This window comes from Nicotiana tabacum, chromosome 11 (assembly GCF_000715075.1).
Source record: "Nicotiana tabacum cultivar K326 chromosome 11, ASM71507v2, whole genome shotgun sequence".
Lineage (NCBI taxonomy): Eukaryota > Viridiplantae > Streptophyta > Magnoliopsida > Solanales > Solanaceae > Nicotiana > Nicotiana tabacum.
In genome coordinates, this window is record NC_134090.1 from 58586544 (window position 1) to 58604016 (window position 17473).

General features: G+C 40.0%; 1 protein-coding gene and 1 long non-coding RNA gene across 2 annotated transcripts; both read right to left on the reverse strand.

The window, feature by feature from the left end:
• Positions 1-3363: 3363 nt before the first annotated feature.
• Positions 3364-5752, reverse strand: LOC142165867 (uncharacterized). The gene is made up of 4 exons (XM_075224248.1): positions 5651-5752; positions 5399-5536; positions 3674-4945; positions 3364-3438 (listed from the first exon to the last, which is right to left on the reverse strand). The coding sequence occupies exons 1-4, from the start codon at positions 5750-5752 to the stop codon at positions 3364-3366; spliced, it is 1587 nt and encodes a 528-aa protein (XP_075080349.1).
• Positions 5753-13560: 7808 nt separating this feature from the next.
• LOC142166520 (uncharacterized) lies at positions 13561-14985 on the reverse strand. Its single transcript, XR_012696928.1, has 3 exons — positions 14660-14985; positions 14522-14575; positions 13561-14453 (listed from the first exon to the last, which is right to left on the reverse strand). It is a non-coding gene; the product is annotated as an uncharacterized LOC142166520 (long non-coding RNA).
• Positions 14986-17473: the final 2488 nt, after the last annotated feature.

Here is a 17473-nt window from a genome sequence, read left to right on the forward strand (position 1 = left end):
ACTCAGGGATTGGAGCCCTAATGTTGGCAAAAAGGTAAAAGATTGATTTTGGGGCTTCTAAACTACCTTTTTTTTATTTTCTTTTTATCTATTTTCTTTCAATTCATTTTTAGTAAAAGAATGCAGGAAAGAATTTGGAGGAGACTTCCCTTTTGGGTTGATTATTGTTGCTAAGCTATTTCTAGCGCTTGCACGTTTCTTTTTCCATTTGGTTACACCTGCTTCTTGCACTGTTGCTTTGGATTGCACCTGTTTCAATTTTCAAACAAAGAACAATTGTTAGTTTGAAACGGTGGTCGGTTTTGTAGCCTTCAATGTTTTTGATCACTTGATCTCGGCCCAACTCTTTTGGCGAGAACCTCTGCCGCTTGCTGGCTTTTCTTAAAGATTGGTCTCTCTCCTAAAACCGAGAAACTCAACTTTTCAAAATTTATCATGACGGCTCACCCGTATAGGGCTTTGGCCCTTTCATTTTAATATGCTTCTAGGGGCTTTTGACTTTGGATTTCTTTTCATTTTCAATAACTCTAATTTCAGAGCATCGACTATCATGGCCAGTTGGGATCGACTTGATGCACCCACTGAGGCTGAGTACTTTTCTTTGGACTTGGCTTTTATTAAACAAAACCCTGTAAAACCAATCTTGCCACCTTTTCTTTGTATTAGTTTTGGAACAGAGTTAGACCGAAAGGGATTCAAGGAAAAGTAAAGAAAGGACAAGAAAAAATGAATTTAAGGAGAAGCGTCCCTTTTGGGGGAAAGAAGGATTTATCTGGGGTGCATGCAGACTTCAATAGACATGACATGCTTCTTGGACTGGATACCCGATATGCACAACTATCCAACTCATTGTGAACCACATCTCCAAATCAAGAAACCTAGCCAGGACTCTTTCAGTGGTGGGGGGTGTCTTCTTTTCGATCGACGGCGCCCTTTGCAGGTTTTCGCCAATCGACCTCTCTTATTTCTCTTCTCACCGTCGCCTGATAGTATTCTTTACGAGTTTTCACTAACTAGTCTCTCTCATTTTCAATTTTTCTGCTCACCGTCGCCTTATGGTGCCCGTGTGGGTTTTCACCAATAAGACTCTCTCATTTATTTCTCTCATTTTTATTGCATCAGATCCAAGTAGCTGTATTCTCTGATCCTTGAACATTCTAACCGATTGATCGGAAGGACTTGAAAGGATTTGGGTAAAAATGATTTGGATCGAATTACAACTTTGGAACCATTCAAGCGGGATTATCGCAGGACCATTACAACATCTGCCCCAGTTTCACTTTTGAGGGAATTTGGATTTTTATTTTGGTGTGACTGAACCCCATAGAGAGGCTGCCTACGTATCCTTTCGGAATCAAGTCGAACGTAGTTCAGGAAACTTTGTTTTTGATTTTTCTTTTGTTTTTCTATTTTTTTTAATGACACTTTCAGGTTCCAAAGAGGGTAATGAAAGAAAGGTAAACGGCTCAAAGGGTTAGCAAAGGATTGGAGTGTTTGGGGTAGCGAGAATGAAAGACTTCGTCATCCCAATCGGATAATGTTATTGCTGCAGAACGATTAGACATAGTACCTTTTGACTGTATCTGTATTTATAGCTGTTTCAGAGTCATTTCCTTTAATGTCTCCCAGATACAATGCCCCTTTTGGCAACAATTTTCTGATGATGTATGGGCCTTTCCAATTAGGAGCAAATTTTCCTTTGGCTTCTTGATGATGGTGGAGAATACGCCTTAAGACGAGTTGCCCCACTTCAAAGTTTCTAGGCCGCACTTCTAACTTTGGAGCAAAGTTTCTAGGCTAGACGGAACTCCGAATGCACATTTCGCCGGATTTAGCTTCAAATCATATTTACGTAGCTGCTCAAAGAATTTTCTTAGGACCCGAACATGGTCGTCCTGGGTTCTGGATTTGATGATCACATTGTCCACATACACCTCTATCTCTTGATGCATCATGTCATGAAATATGACAGTCATGGCCCTTATGTAAGTTTCCCCGGCATTTTTCAAACCAAAAGGAATGACGCTATAACAGTAGGTGCCCTAGGGTGTGGTGAAAGCTGTCTTTTCCGCATCTTCTTCATCCATCAACACCTGGTGATATCCTGCATAACAATCCACAAAAGACTGTATTTCATGTTTGGCGCAGTTATCAACAAGGATGTGGATGTTTGGCAGAGGGAAATTGTCCTTGGGGCTTGCTTTGTTCAGATCTCGGTAGTCAACGCACACCCGAATTTTCCCATCTTTCTTTGGCACGGGAACTATGTTAGCCAGCCATGTGGTGTATCGAACCACTCGGATCACTCCCGCCTTTAACTGTTTTGTGACCTCTTCTTTAATCTTGTCATTGACATCAATTTTGAACTTCCTCTGTTTTGCTGGACAGGGGAATAATCGAGGTAGGTTGGCAACTTATGGACCACTAAATCGACACTTAATCCTGGCATGTCATCGTATGACCAAGCAAACACATCTTTGAATTCAAACAAAAGTTGGATCAATGCGTCCCTGGTTCTGTCATCTGTGTGAATGCTTATCTTGGTTTCTTTGACTTCTTCAGAGCTACCTAGATTAACCGGCTCGGTTTCATTTAAGTTCGGCTTAGGTTTATTCTCAAAGTGTTCCAATTCTCGATTTATTTCCTTAAAAGCCTCTTCTTCATCATATTCCATTTCTTGATTCATTATTTCACAATTAGACAGCATGTTTGAATCTGGGCATGAAGTCCGCAAGCATGTCATGTTATTTAAAGCCGCATTATTAGAACTGAAAGAAGAAATAAGAAAAAGTAACAAAATCAGAAAGAATAAAGAGAGATGAACGATGAAATATTAATTTCATTTCATTGAATTTTGAAGATAACAGGGTTTACATTAGCATTTAAAGACAGGAAACTAAAAGAAAAACATCCGAGTTACACCCTGAAATAACTCGTGATGCAGAAAAGTGGAAGGACAGATCTACCGGGACTCTCGCCTGATTGGGAATGGCGTAGCCTTCCAATTCTGTAGCTTGGCATTGGATCCCATATACAGCACCTCAGCGGTGCTTGAGCCCTCCCCTGGCTGGACCATGTGGGTTTCATATAGTATCTTCCTCATTGCCCCACAGATCTCTTCAATCTCTTCGGCAGTAAAGGCCTCATCTTCTTCTTTCTTCTGGTATTTTGGCTTGACAAATGTTCTGTACAGATGCGGAACTGGCTGAGGCAAGACCCAACCATCATTCTTTCAATCATCTGCCCATCTTATATCAGCTGGAGTGGGTCGGGAGCCTACCCTGAAGAACTTTTCACTGGTGGGCAGGGTGATAAGTTCAACTATCCCTTGCAGTCCCTTCCCCAGTTTGAAGCCATGTCAGATCATTTCTTTGGCCACCATGATTGATGCATTAGAAAAGAAGGGTTGGGGGCAAGGGTTTCCTTCTTTGTACTGGCCTGCAACCACAATTTCAAAAGCCTGATAAACTATGTGCTCACTCCCCTCTCTTACTTCAAGACATGGGACTGATGGGTCCCGATAAATTGATTGCTCATCTTCTCCGTGGACCACGATCTCTTGATCCTCATGCTCGAACTTCACCATCTGATGAAGAGTAGAGGGTATAGCCCCCGCTGCATGAATCCATGGCCTTCCCAAAAAAAAGTTGTAGGATGTGTCCATGTCTAGAACCTGGAAGGTTGCTTCAAAGTCTACTGGGCCGATGGTCAGAATTAGATCGATCTCTCCAATTGTGTCCCTTTTGATGCCATCGAAGGCACGTACACAGACATTGTTGGGTCGGATTATTTCGGTCCCGATTTCCATGCGTTGTAGAGTTGAAAGTGGGCAAATGTCTACTCCAGAGTCTCCGTCCAACATAACCTTTTCCACGTAGTGCCCTTTGCATTTGACTGTTAGGAGCAGGGTTTTGTTATGTGCGCCCCCTTCTGAGGGAAAATCATTTTTGCTGAAAGTGATCTGGTTGATTGCGAAAAATCTTTCCGCCATTCTCTCCAACTGCTCTACAGAAGTGTCAACAGGCACATATGCTTCGTTAAGTGTCTTGATCAATACCTTCTGATGTTCAGCGGAGTTCATCAACAAAGCCAACAAGGAGACTTGTTCGGGAAATTTTCGAAGCTGGTCAATCACCTCATAATCTGCCATTTTCATGTTTTGATAGAAAGCCTCCGCTTCTTCGGCACTCACGGGCTTCTTAAGTGGGAAGCGCTTTCTAGTAGCGTTGTTCACCTCTTCCAAATTAGAATACTTTTTAACAGGGTTATTTTCTTGAACTTCTCTTGGGATTTCTTTGCCTTTATAGGTCACCACCGTTTTGTTGTAGTTCCAGGGCACAACAGTAGGATCTTTCATGGGCTTCTGTGGCGCGCGTCCAATAACCACGGGCTCATTCAGCCTCGATGGCTTAATTGGCCCCCGCATCACATAAGCCCCCTTGGGCGCATACATCTGGGTTGTTTTGTTCATCTCGAATCTCTTGGGAGGACTCAATGTCATCTGCTTTTCTTTACGGCCTTGAGGGACGTAGATAACAACATCTTTGGGAGGCGTTGCCCCGGTCTCAACTTCAATTTTCTTCTCTGACTTTGGAGGGGTGGTTTTTTTCTTTTTCTCCCCTTTATCTTGCTTCGGGGCAGTTTTTGGTTTATTTTCTTCGTCAGCAATGGCAATGATGGCCTTTAATGCTGGGTCAAATTCCTTATCCTCACAAATCATTCCAATTACCGGTCCATTGTTGTGGGCTGGCAGTGGGTTGTTGGTCACATTGGGAATATCTTCATCCCTCAGCACTATTTTCCTTTGTTCTATCAAGTTCTCCACGGCTCTTTTCAGAGTCCAGCAATCATTCGTGTCATGCCCTTCTGCCCCTGAGTGATAGGCGCATCGGGTACCGGCTCTGTAAGCGGGTAATGCTGGGTTTTGCCTGGTTTGAGGAACAGGCTGTAGCAGACCCATTTGAACAAGCTTTGGTAATAGGCTGGAGTAGGTTTCGCCAATTGATATGAAATTTGGCCTCTTGGGCGGTTCATGAGGGTGGAAATTATTTTGTGGAGGACGGGGGTTGTAGTGGGTTTGGTAAGGAGGTTGGTTTCTGGGAAATAGACTTTGATTTCTGTTGGCTTGTTGTTGTGACTGGACATAAGGCTAAGCATTCATGACCGAGTATGGCTGAGGAGTATAGGCCAAGTCTTGGTGAGGGTAATAGTGTTGCGGGGTCCTTTCTGAGAAAAGGGATCTGGGAGTACAGTTTCTCCTTGCACCCGACACTGCCATGGATATTTCTTCCTTTTTCTTTCCCTTTGCTATTCCTCCAAACCCACCCTGAATGGCTTGGAAGGTAGCTATGATAGCGGATTGGCTTAGAATTCGACCCGTTTTCAGCCCATTTTCAACCATTTCGCCAATCTTGATAGCTTCAGCGAACAGTTTACCCATTGCGGACATCATATTTTGGAAGTAGTCAGCTTCCTGAGCTTGAAGGAAAACTGTGACCATTTCAACCTCATCCATCGGAGGCTTTACCCTGAATGCCTGCTCACGCCATTTAACTGCGTACTCTCGGAAGCTTTCTGAGGATTTCTTTTTCAAGTTTGTCAATGAGTTCCTATCTGGAGCAATATCAATGTTGTACTGGAACTGCCAGACGAAATCTCTAGCAAGATCATCCCAGATGTACCAGCGGGATATATCCTGGTCCATGTACCACTCAGATGCGATGACAACCAGACTTTCTCCAAAATAGGCCATGAGTAGTTCATCCTTTCCACCGGCTCCTCGCAGCTGATTGCAATATCTCTTGAGATGAGCAATAGGATCACCATGCCCATCGTACTTCTCAAACTTTGGGGTTTTGAATCCCAATGGTAGGTGCACATGAGGGAACATGCATAAGTCGGCATAGGATACACTTTTCTGTCCACTCAAGCCTTGTATGCTTTTGAGACTCTTTTCCAAACTCCTCATCTTCCTCACAATCTCTTCTTGCTCAGGAGTTTTGGTGGTCTTTTCTTGCCCCGCAGTGAACTCAAATTGGGGTGGTTGAGGGTAAGTATAAGTAGGAAACTGAGGAGGTTCCACTAGGAAAGATGGTGCTTGAAATGTGAAGGAAGATGAATCAAAGTTAGGCCTAGGTAAAGCAGGTTGTGCCGTAGCTGAACAAGGTGGCACAATGAATATGTTTGAAGCCGCAATTGAAGCTAACACCTGGGGGCGAGACTCAGAAGGTGTTCCAGCAAAGTGGGTTGAAATGGTAGGATATCCCAGTGGGGTATTTGGATAACTTATGGGGATGTTGGAGGTCTCACTTTCCCTGGGATAAAGCTCAGGGAATCCAGGGATCGCACTTGGCGGTTCTTTTTCATTGGCCCAGGCGTCCCATATTTCCATCATGCGGAGACGCAAAATTCTATTTTCCTCAGCCGTTGCTGACTCAGAAGTTGGGATGGCCGAGATCGGACTATCCTCTGGAATAGGACTGTTGGCAGAGGAATTTCCGAAGACATTTCAACGCTTTCTTTTGACCTTGTGAAGTATGAATGTGAAGCCAGACTACCACAAAACCAACCACCTTACTATAAAACCTTTACAATAGTAGACAACAAACCAGTTAGTTTGAAGCAATTAACACATAGGAAATCGCACGTTGGGGTGTGATGCACCTATACAATTAAATGCGTTTCTACATGTTTCGCAACGGCTGCATGTTTCATCCCAGCTCTGCTTATTTCCCAATTTTCTTTTTCTTTCCACTTTTGGCTTTTGTACTTCTCCTCTTATTCCCATTTTCCACTCTTTTCTTTCCTCTCTTTCCTTGCCCTTTTTTTCGTTTTTCTTTTGGTTTTTCTTTGGCTCTCTTTTTCACACCCCTCTCTTATTTGAGTTATTTACAAAAATCGTGACCGGATCCGATGAGGATTGCCTACGTATCACGACGCCGCGTGAATCAGATCATTACGTAGTTCAAGAAAAATAAGTGCAAAAAATAAAGAAACAATTTTTTGGGAATTTTCAGATTTTCATTAATAAAACTCCTAAACTTTCTATTACAAAAGACTTCAAACTACTCCTTTTCTTGGAATTTTAAAACTACCAACAGACTAAAAAATAATTTCCAAAATACAGACTAAATTAGTGAAAAATCATGAATACATCAATGCTTCGACTCTTGGGGCCCGTGGGACATCATTCGGTCTCACGGGACTACGTGCGAGATCCCCTTGAAGCCGCTCCAAATCACTCATTATCTGGCGGACAAATGTTATTACAGCAGCGAAGAAAGTGGTCTGAGTCATATCCTCACATGCGTGGTATTTCATGACGATGTAGTCGGCAATGGCTCTAACCCTCTCTCGGACAATACCTTTTTCCTGAAGTAAACGCCCGATTTTCTGATTCCGGGCTTCCAACACTTGAGTGTCATGATGATTTTGATTTCGCAATTGTTGCATATCTTCATCCATTTGGGCCATCAAAGCATAACAATGTTCCCTATCGGCTTTAAAATTCCTGGCCTGTTTGTCCGCCTCTCAAGGGTGATTAGCTTTCTCTTTAAATTGGCGATTGTCCCCTCATATTTTCTTTTCATTTGTCGCACAAACTCTGCCCGCTCTTCTGCATTCTCTGCCAATTGTGCTCGGACTTTTGCTAGACTAGCCTCAGATTTTTCTAGGTCATCTTGACACTCAAGTACTTTCTTTCTCAGACTGCTTATAAGCCTTTCATCTGCCCGGCTTCTTTCCGGGTTTCTAGCAGCTATTCTCATTTTATGGATTTGAGCTTTGAGAGCTTCGTTTTCCTGAGTTAGCTTTTTCTTTTCCCCTTCATCTGCGTTAGCTTGGATACTGTTGCCAAATTTGAGGTCCCTGATTTGTCCCTCTAATTTACTTATCTTAGCCCTATAGCTTTCTTCTTTTGCCAACCAGCCCCACTGCTCCTGCGAGTCATTAGTGAATTGTTGGACATGAGATCTCTTAGCAGGTCTCTCGGGCTATCGAGGAATTTGAAATCTTTTGCCAAACCAAACCATATAATTGGGGTCCACCTCACCTCTAGCTAGATCCCGCACCATAGTCTTGGGTCCGAGAAATCTGCACTCATTCCAAACTTGGCGAACTCTTCCTTCTGGAAATACAGCCTTTGGGCCCAATTCGACGACATATACACTCAAATCTTCATCATGGGGGACAGTTTGAAATCTTCCTAGTTGGCACAAAACCCTGTGAGGAGTATATGGCTGGATGCTCCGGATGCCCATTAGGAGAAAGTAGCACACTTTAGCTGACATGTGTATGACTTCGGTGGCAGGGAGCCATCCAAACGTCCACTCAATTTTATCCGAAGTTAAAGAACTCAAGTGGGCAAACCAAGCTTCGGTACCCTCTGGAAATTCAACCCCCGCCACTCGGCTTTCAAATTCTTCGATGCAATCCAAACCGGTCATGCCGTAGTTCATATACCCGACACAGTGGCAGAGATGTTCTAGTATTCACAATTGTAGTAGTAAGTTGCAGCCTTGGAAGAATTTTCCCCTTTCTCGACAGATGGTCAAAGCTCGATAAATCTCAGATAAGATTAGGGGAACTAATGTCCCATTAGCTTTCTTGATTGCGACATCAACCATTCCCACGAGGCCCAATTCTATGTTGCCATCTTTTCGCGGACATATTATAACACCCAAGAATGCTACTAAAAAAACCAAACCCCACCTTGCCTCCCATTTATCTTTATTGCCGGCATGGGTCAGACCAGTATTCGGTGCTTCGAAACCTTGGGGATTTCCATAGCGTTGGTACAGGAACTGGAAAGTGCAAAACCCTCCAGATAAATTCCCATCCTGAATATCCCGGCTAATACTCAACATATCCAGAAACTTGTGAGGAGATATTGGTCTCGGTGACACCGGGTACCGACTTCTAAGGTTTCCGCCAAGGCCGGCGTAACCCGCAATTTCCTCTAGCGTGGGTGTGAGCTCAAAATCAGAAAAGCGAAACACATTGCGAGTCGGATCCCAAAAAGGTATCAAGGCTTCAATCACGTCGAATCTTAGCTTGATGTTAAAAAGTCCGACAAGACCACCCAAAACTTTTATCACAGTTCCTCGGCTACCTTTTCCTAGGTCATTCCACCACATGTGGAGCTGTAAGGGGATCTCTTCAAGAGCTGCGAAGGGTTCGTTTTCATCTGTGCTCATCCTGCACATTTATTAGGGTGATTTAATTTAAAAGGTTATGACTCATTTTGACTCAAGAAAAGGTTATCACTAAATTTTTTTTAAAATTTCATAAAAAATCCGGCTTTGCAAATCCGGCCTTTCAGCACTTCGGGGAAGAAGATTTTAAGGCTGTGTTTGCTAAACATCCAAAACCTTAAAAAACTACTAAAGGTGGTTGTTCTTGCAAAAACGGCCTTCCGGCGCCCTTTTGGAGACATTCAACTATTTTAGACAAGAATGACATCACCTTCTTATTTACAATCAAAACAATTTTTTTTGCTCTTTTGGGGATATTTTTACAAAAATGAAGTTCGACCCGATGGGGGTTGCCTACATATCCCACATCCGATGAGAATCAAACTAGCGTAGTTCGGGAAGACCAAAAATAAAGTAAATAAACTAACTCTTTTTTTTGGAATATTTTAATTTCCGCAAGAAAGACTTATAAAGAAGAAAGAAAATATTTTTGATTTCAATATTTTTTTTGGGAATTTCGAAAGAAGAAAGATTTTTTTTTTAATTTTGACTTTTATTATTTTTTTTTGGAATTCCGATAGAAAACAAAACTTCTAAAGAATAAAGAAAAATATTTTTGGAATTTTATTTTGAATTTATGAAAGAAATGCTTCTAAAAAAATGAAATATTTTTGAAGTTTGAATTTTCTTTTCAATTTTGAAAGAAGAATGAAAATATTTTTGGATTTTTGGAAGAAATTAAAAGAAAATATTTTTGTATATATATATATATATATATATAAATATTTTTGTATATATATTTAAAAACAATTAGGGTCTAAAGAAGCAGTAAAAGAAAATATTTTTGTATATATTGTTTTTTTTAAAAAGCAAGTAATGGAAAATATATTTTTTTTTGGATTTTTTGAAAATTGGCGTTTAAAAAAAAGACTTTTCTAGAGATGAAGTAAAGGAAAATATTTTTGGATTTTTTTTTGAAAATTATGGGCCGGAACCGATGAGTTTGTCTACGTATCTCACATCCGGTGAGAATCAGACCCGCGTAGTTCGCTAGTTTTGACAAAACATGGCAGTTGAAAACTTTGGCTCATTTGGAGATGACTTCTTTTTTTTTTCCGGAATTTCGGCAGAGTTTCAGAATTTTCTAAATACCTACCTCTCACTCCTATATTATTATTATTTTTTTTTTGATTTTTTGATTTTTATTTTTATTTTCTTCCTCTGTTCTAGAAGTCGGTCAACATGCAAGCTGAAACAAACAGATGCGCAAGTAGCACGTAAGATGCATCAGGATGGTCTTTTTCATTTGGGTACACCTGTCCTAGACAGACCCAACCCCTGTGTTGAGTCTCCAAAGTCAAATGCACATGATGCAAACAAACGTTCCTACTAGGGATCCGGCATGAGGCTTGTTATACTAGGTTTAAAAACCTGGGTTTATTGTTCTAGACCTGGCTTACCCGAGCGGACAGCTCGAGCCGAGGGGGGGCAGCGTACCGGGAATACAGAAGCTTCACCGGCTTTGCAACTTGTCCGAACCTCGTTCTAAAATTGGGATAAGACTCTAACAGAAAAGAAGTCACACGAAGTGCACACTTCCCAGATGATTTAGAAGACTCAGAGAGAGGAGGGTTTCGTAGCAATTTATATACAGTCCAAACAATATCAAAGCGGTAAAAACGGCATTTAGCACATTAGGCTCAACATGTAAAAATCAGATAAAACAAGCCAACTATAACAGTTATTCTAAGCTCGAATTCTTGAACCCTGAACCGAAGTTCTGGGTTTGGATCCCCAGCAGAGTCGCCAGATCTGTCACACCTCCTTTTTACACACCCGAGCGTATATAAAGGAGTTTTTCAAATTTAAGTGACATTATTCGAAAAGGGATTATTTATTTGAATCAGAGTCGCCACTTGGAATAGTTTATTTGGTGTCCCAAGTCACCGGTTTATTTTAAAATCCCAAATCAAGGAAATTTCGACTTTATTTAAAAGTCTGCGAACCAGAAATTCTAAGTAAGGAATTCTATTAACCCGGGAGAAGGTGTTAGACATTTCCGGGTTCCGTGGTTCTAGCACTGTCGCTTTAACTATTATAAATTGGCTTATTATTTGATTTACTACACATTTTAAACCCATTGTGCATTTTAACTTTATAACCGCTTTTAATTATTTTAACCTCTTTTTAGGATTTATGGAATTTATTTCTTGAACAAGTTACGATTGTCGTACACTTGCCGTTTTGGAACACACCGCGAACCACGCTACATGAAATGCACCCGCGATTCGTGATATGTTTATTTTATTATTGTTCGAAGTTATTATGATCAGGTCACATAAAATACACACCCGCATTTGGGAATTAGATATCACAACTATGCCACGGGAACCGTACCCATAGCCGTGATGATTTATTAATCGCGCCTAAAGCAAGCTACGATGTTCATGATTGGATTGTTTCTTCCTAAAACTACTTTGAGATTATTGTAAGGTCATGATTTATGAATATGAAATTATTATTGAAGAAATATATGATTTGAGTTATTATGGACCTATTCACCCATGTCGGTATCAAATTTGCTATTGACTTAACATCCTTTAATTTGGATCCAAGCTATTACATCGTTCTCTCTCCATTTTGAATACATCTTCCTATCTTTCCCTATGAACTACAATCTCATTGAAGAAACTCCTTGTCTCTCACGAATTCTATTTTTGACGCTCTTCCTTTATTTTTTGTTCATATCTTTCAAGTTGGTAGATACCAAAATATAATATACAAATCAAAAGGAAATATGGTGAAAGAAAAATAATGAAAACATTGGTTAAGATAAGAATGAACCTTTTATAGATGAAGATCTTATTCAATACATATGGAGCAAAAAATCTTCAAATTTAATGTGCAAACGAACCATAATCAAAGGCAACGAGTGGAAACCTTTCGAACCAAACTCGACTTCGACCTCTTCGGGCTAGTATTATGGGCTATCTTTTAAATTGAGTTTGAAGCTTTTGGATTTGATTTTTGGCGTGATTTAGCTCCTGTTTTTGAGGTATTTTTTGGTCTTAAACAAGGTAATGAATGGTTATATATTTTTTTTGTGAAAGAAATAGGAAGAAAGAATGAAACTAGTAGAAATTCTCTTTAGTGTAGAAGAAGAAAATTTGTTTTCTCTCAATTTCCTCCCCTATTTTTTCTCTTCTTTTCTTCAAATATTTCTCTTCTATTTATAGGAGAATTTTCAAAAAAATTCAGATTTTTTTTTTAATTTTTTTATTTAAAAGAAATCCCACTTACATTTTGCTTTTCTTTTTTTATAAAAATAATTACCACCTTTATTTACTTTTATTTTTTAAATTCCAACTTTAATTACTTCTATCTTATTTAAAATCCCACTTTTTTTACTTTTTTAAAAGAGAATTCCACTTATTTTACTTTTCTTAAAAAAGAAATCCACTTTCTTTTACTTTTCTTTAAAAAATTCTACTTTATTTTAATTTAAATTTTTTAAAATTTTCAGCTACCTTTATATTATATTTTAATTCCAACATTATTTTACTTTTTATTTTTAAAAATTTCCACAAAACTTTACTTTTATTTTTTTAATTTTTCACTTTCTTTTACTTTTTTAAAAGAGAATTCCACCTACTTTTACTTTTTTTTTAATTCCATACTTCCCTTTTTCTTATTTTTTTAAATCTCTCCCGAAAATTAAAAAAAAATTTAATATTTTTCTGTTTTTTTTTATTATTTAAAAATAAGAATAAAAATAAAATAATATTAATAGTAATAATTCACCTTCTAAAATTTTGTATTTTTAACCTATAATAAAAAGTATAACAAAGCTAAAAATTTGCATGTTAAAACCCCCTAAAATATTTACATAGAAGAAGTGACAAAAAAAATTAAATATTGTCAAAAATTAGGTGCTCACAAACGCTCATATATTTAATAGGGGATACCAGCCGGATATGAATTTTAAAAGTGGTCCATCCGGTAGTCATCACTTAATTGAAAACGCTCATCATGAAATTTCATCACATTACTACTTGTAAGTGAAGTGATATAGCCATATGTAAATCATTTATTAATTCAGTAGCTTATATTTTTGTTGGTTGTGCAGTGAAAACGAGCAAGTTGAACCACCCGTACTCACTCAATTGACCGAAAACGACGTATTACATCGGGATCTGGCAGATGCACAGAGTGAGGAACAGAACAGTGATTACGATAACAATGCCGATGAATCCGGAGACGAGACACCCTTTTTTCGTGAGGATGGTGATGAGCACGATGAGGATGAAGGACCTGATTTGAAGAGAGACCCCCCTAGATGAAGAGTGTATGAGTCCGAAGTGCCGTTTCATTCAAGGGAGATTCCTTACATTGATAACTTGCCAACCGTGCCGGATGTGGAAGCTCTAACAAAGGATTTTGATGAACTCCGGACAGCAATGTGGGATGAGTCTAGACCAACGGTGCTTGCAAAGGGGATGCTTTTTCCTGATAAAACGCGCTTAAGCAGGGCTTGTAAAATGCACAACATAAAAGAGTGTCGTGAGATGCAGGTATGGGAGTCAAGTCCGATGGTATACAAGGTTGTTTGCCGCAGGTGGTTTTGGCCATGTAATTGGATGTTGCGTGCGACCAAGAAGAAGATAGGTATGTGGAAAGTGGGTAAATACATTCCCACCCACACATGCGAAATGGACACATTCAACGGGAATTACTTCAACTTGGATATTGACTTGATTTCTCTTGTACTTATTTTGCATATCGAAGCGTCCATAAGGTATACAATCAAAGAGTGCATTACATTGGTCCACCAGGAATATGGCCATACCATTACGAAAAGAAAGGCATTTCTCGGGCGCAAACGAGTGTTTGAAATTGTCTACGGTAATTGGGATAAGTCATTTGCATCTCTGCCAAAGTACATGGCCGCACTGCAGTACTTTAACCCTGGGACAGTTGTTGAATGGAAGCTTGAGTAGAGTCCGGGAACACCATAATACATATTCAATTACGTGTTCTGGGCGTTTAAGCCAGCAATTGATGGTTTTTTGCATTGCCGGCCAGTAATATCCATAGACGGAACTCATGTCTATGGAAAGTATGATATCAAGCAGCCGCTGGCCTGAGGCGCATCCCCTCCCACCCGGGTACGCTATCAGGATCATCATCATCAAGTCGTCTCCTTATAGCTGGATGCGGCGCAGGATGACATGTATCGGTGGTGCTGTCAGCTCTAGTAGAAGGCTACATAATAATATGAAACTTAGTATAGAAAACTACATAACAATTCACAACAATTTATATTGTCTTACCATCATCGTCTCTAGATCCTGAATGTAGTCATCTGTCGCTGCATCGCATGAAGCCTTAAAAAGGAAATTAATAAAGTTAAAGAAAATAAATAAGTTACAGTTAACACAAATTCAAATTCAATACTAATAAACTCATACCTGCGCATGTGATGTGGAGCCATAACTCAGTTGGCGCCCACTATAAAAATCTCGGGTCGGCCGATCCTCAATAGTGGTAGACGGGCCTGGGAAGTATCTACCTCAATCCACTCCTTGAATATCCGAGCCCGTGATCAATAACTGACCCGATGGGGTCACCTGCGATGGCACTGGAGTGCGATAAATTCCAAGGCTGTAAGACGGCATGTCCGTCTCATGCATGCCACCTGCCATATCAGCATCAACATCATCAGCAGGAGCCTCAACGCCCCCTTGCTGGGGACCACCTCCTCTCCGCCCACGACCACGTTGTCCGGCACCACCAGCTCTTCGGGCACCACCAGCTCGTCGGGCACCACGGCCTCGCTGGTACGTGGTTGGGTCCATATAATCAGCCTCGTGTGCCAAGCGATGATCCGATCAGGCTCGCTGCAGTGTCTGGGCAGCCACATCCATGAATCAACGACTATACTCCTACATGGCCACAGGATCGTGGACATAACTCTGCATCTGCTGCCCCATATGATAGACGGTATGCAATCCAATCGCCTGCACAAAGTAAAAAATATAAACTACATATTTGGCACTAAATTATAGCTATATAACTAATAATAACAGAAAACATACCAGGGCCTCGTGTCTCCCGGCGTATGGGACGTACCGATCGTGTGCCTGATGAACTGGGTTCCCGATAAAAAGTCGGGAAACAGTGCGGTACCATGCCATATAACGTGGAATAGGAAAGTGCTGCGGAGGTGGGGTCAAGTCCCCTCGCCTGTCCCAGGTACCCAACTGCTCGTTAAGCCATGCCATAAATGTGTCGTCTGCCCTGGACCGATCATCCCTCTCATAATGTAAAGCATGCCATGCAGGTGGAGTCGGTATAGGCTGCGGCAGGCCAAACTGACAAAATACCCGCTCGGAGGCATGATGCTCGACAATATCGAGGCATATGAGCGGGACAGAAGCCCTCCAAATATGTCGTCTGAACGTGCAATACACTGGCTGGGTACCTATCACCTCATCGGTGTACGACGTCCAGATGAAATATCAAATAAGAGCACAAACCGTTAGTATGCGCATCACTAAGTTAATCTATAACAGGTAAGTTTAGTTAGATATTCACCTGTGCGTCTTCCAGCAGATCCAACACATCCCTGCAGAGGGGGAGATTATGATGGGCATCATACTCTCGTGCAAGAGTACGACGCATAACCCACCTACAGGCTAGAGGGAGTTGCGGAATTTCTACATTAGCCGATAGCTGTGGTAGAGGTGGCTGAAACTGTAGAAATCACTCCCAGACCCAAACCTAACATACAAAGTTGACGTAAAGTATAAGATTAACTATAACTAGGTAGAATTGTAACTAATGGACATATTATTTGAATATGTTGTCACCTGTTTAAAAGGGCAGAAAGCCACCAACATCTCTCTGTGTGCCGATGCAAGCCCGACACATCTGCCTGTACAAATATGAGATGACAGCACCACCCCAGCTGTACAAAGATGTATCCTCGAACCGGGCAATATGATGCAGAAAATGGAGGCTCACTAGGTTCCCCGAAGTGTTCGGGAACAAGACCCCCCCCCAAATAGAAGGAGCAACAACAACCTCGTATATCGCTGTACATCCACCTCCGCAGACTCATCGGTGATAGTATGGTGGATCTGCACCAGGTGGTCTCTAATGGGGACCAACTGTATACGACTGGACCCAGACGCTACCGCCTCGTCCTCCGCCATGAAACCCGTGAGCATGTGCAACATATCCCAATATGCCTGCCGCAAATAATATCTCATCGTCGTAGGCAGTAAAACTGGCAAGCCATCAGCGGACAGGCCATATAAAATTTCAGCGTCCTGGAGTGTGATGGTGGCCTCGCCGATGGGCAAATGGAAAGTGTGTGTCTCCGGTCGCCACCACTCAATCAAGGCCGTGATCAAAGCATAGTCAAGCTATATCCGACCAATCCTAATAATCCTATATAATCCCATCTCCTTCAAGTAATGGACCACGCGGGGATGTAGAACACGGGGAGGACTCAAAAACTCCCACAATAGATCCACTCTCCTAGCCCGGAAAGTCTGCGTAAGCAACTGTCCGTCCCATATATACTCAGATCTATGCTGGGGCTGTAGGGCTAATGGATCCAATGTCCGGGGGCCGGGATGTATAATCGCGTCCATGTCGTCAACTGTAAACTATCATTAATAATTATGTGTTTTTATTATAATTTAAATTCATATTTTTTAATAACTTAATTGTACAAATTATATATATATATATATATATATGTATATATGTATAATTATGTGTTTTTATTATAATTTAAATTATTATTTTTAATAACTTAATTGTACAAATTATATATATATATATATATATATATATATATATATATATGTTTTTATTATAATTTAAATTCATATTTTTTAATAACTTAATTGTACAAATTATATATATATAATTATGTGTTTTTATTATAATTTAAATTCATATTTTTTAATAACTTAATTGTACAAATTATATATATATATATATATATATATTATATATATATATATATAATAATGTATTTTTATTATAATTTAAATTCATATTTTTAATAACTTAATTGTACAAATTATATATATATATATATATATATATATATATATATATATATATATATATATATATATATATATAATTATGTGTTTTTATTATAATTTAAATTATTATTTTTAATAACTTAATTGTACAAATTATATATATATGGGTTCAGGGCTCGATATTTTGAGGACCAGTGACACCAAACTATCATTAATAAT

What these genes read in the sequence shown, in the direction of transcription:
- LOC142165867 (XM_075224248.1), bottom strand. Translation starts at nt 5,752, where the DNA reads ATGGCCTATTTTGGAGAAAGTCTGGTTGTCATCGCATCTGAGTGGTAC. An exon ending in CTATCAAGATTGGCGAAATG is followed by an intron (nt 4,946 to 5,398) that starts GTTGAAAATGGG and finishes GGTCTGCTACAG; the next exon opens with CCTGTTCCTCAAACCAGGCA. An exon ending in ACTTTGAAGCAACCTTCCAG is followed by an intron (nt 3,439 to 3,673) that starts GTTCTAGACATG and finishes TTGTGGTTGCAG; the next exon opens with GCCAGTACAAAGAAGGAAAC.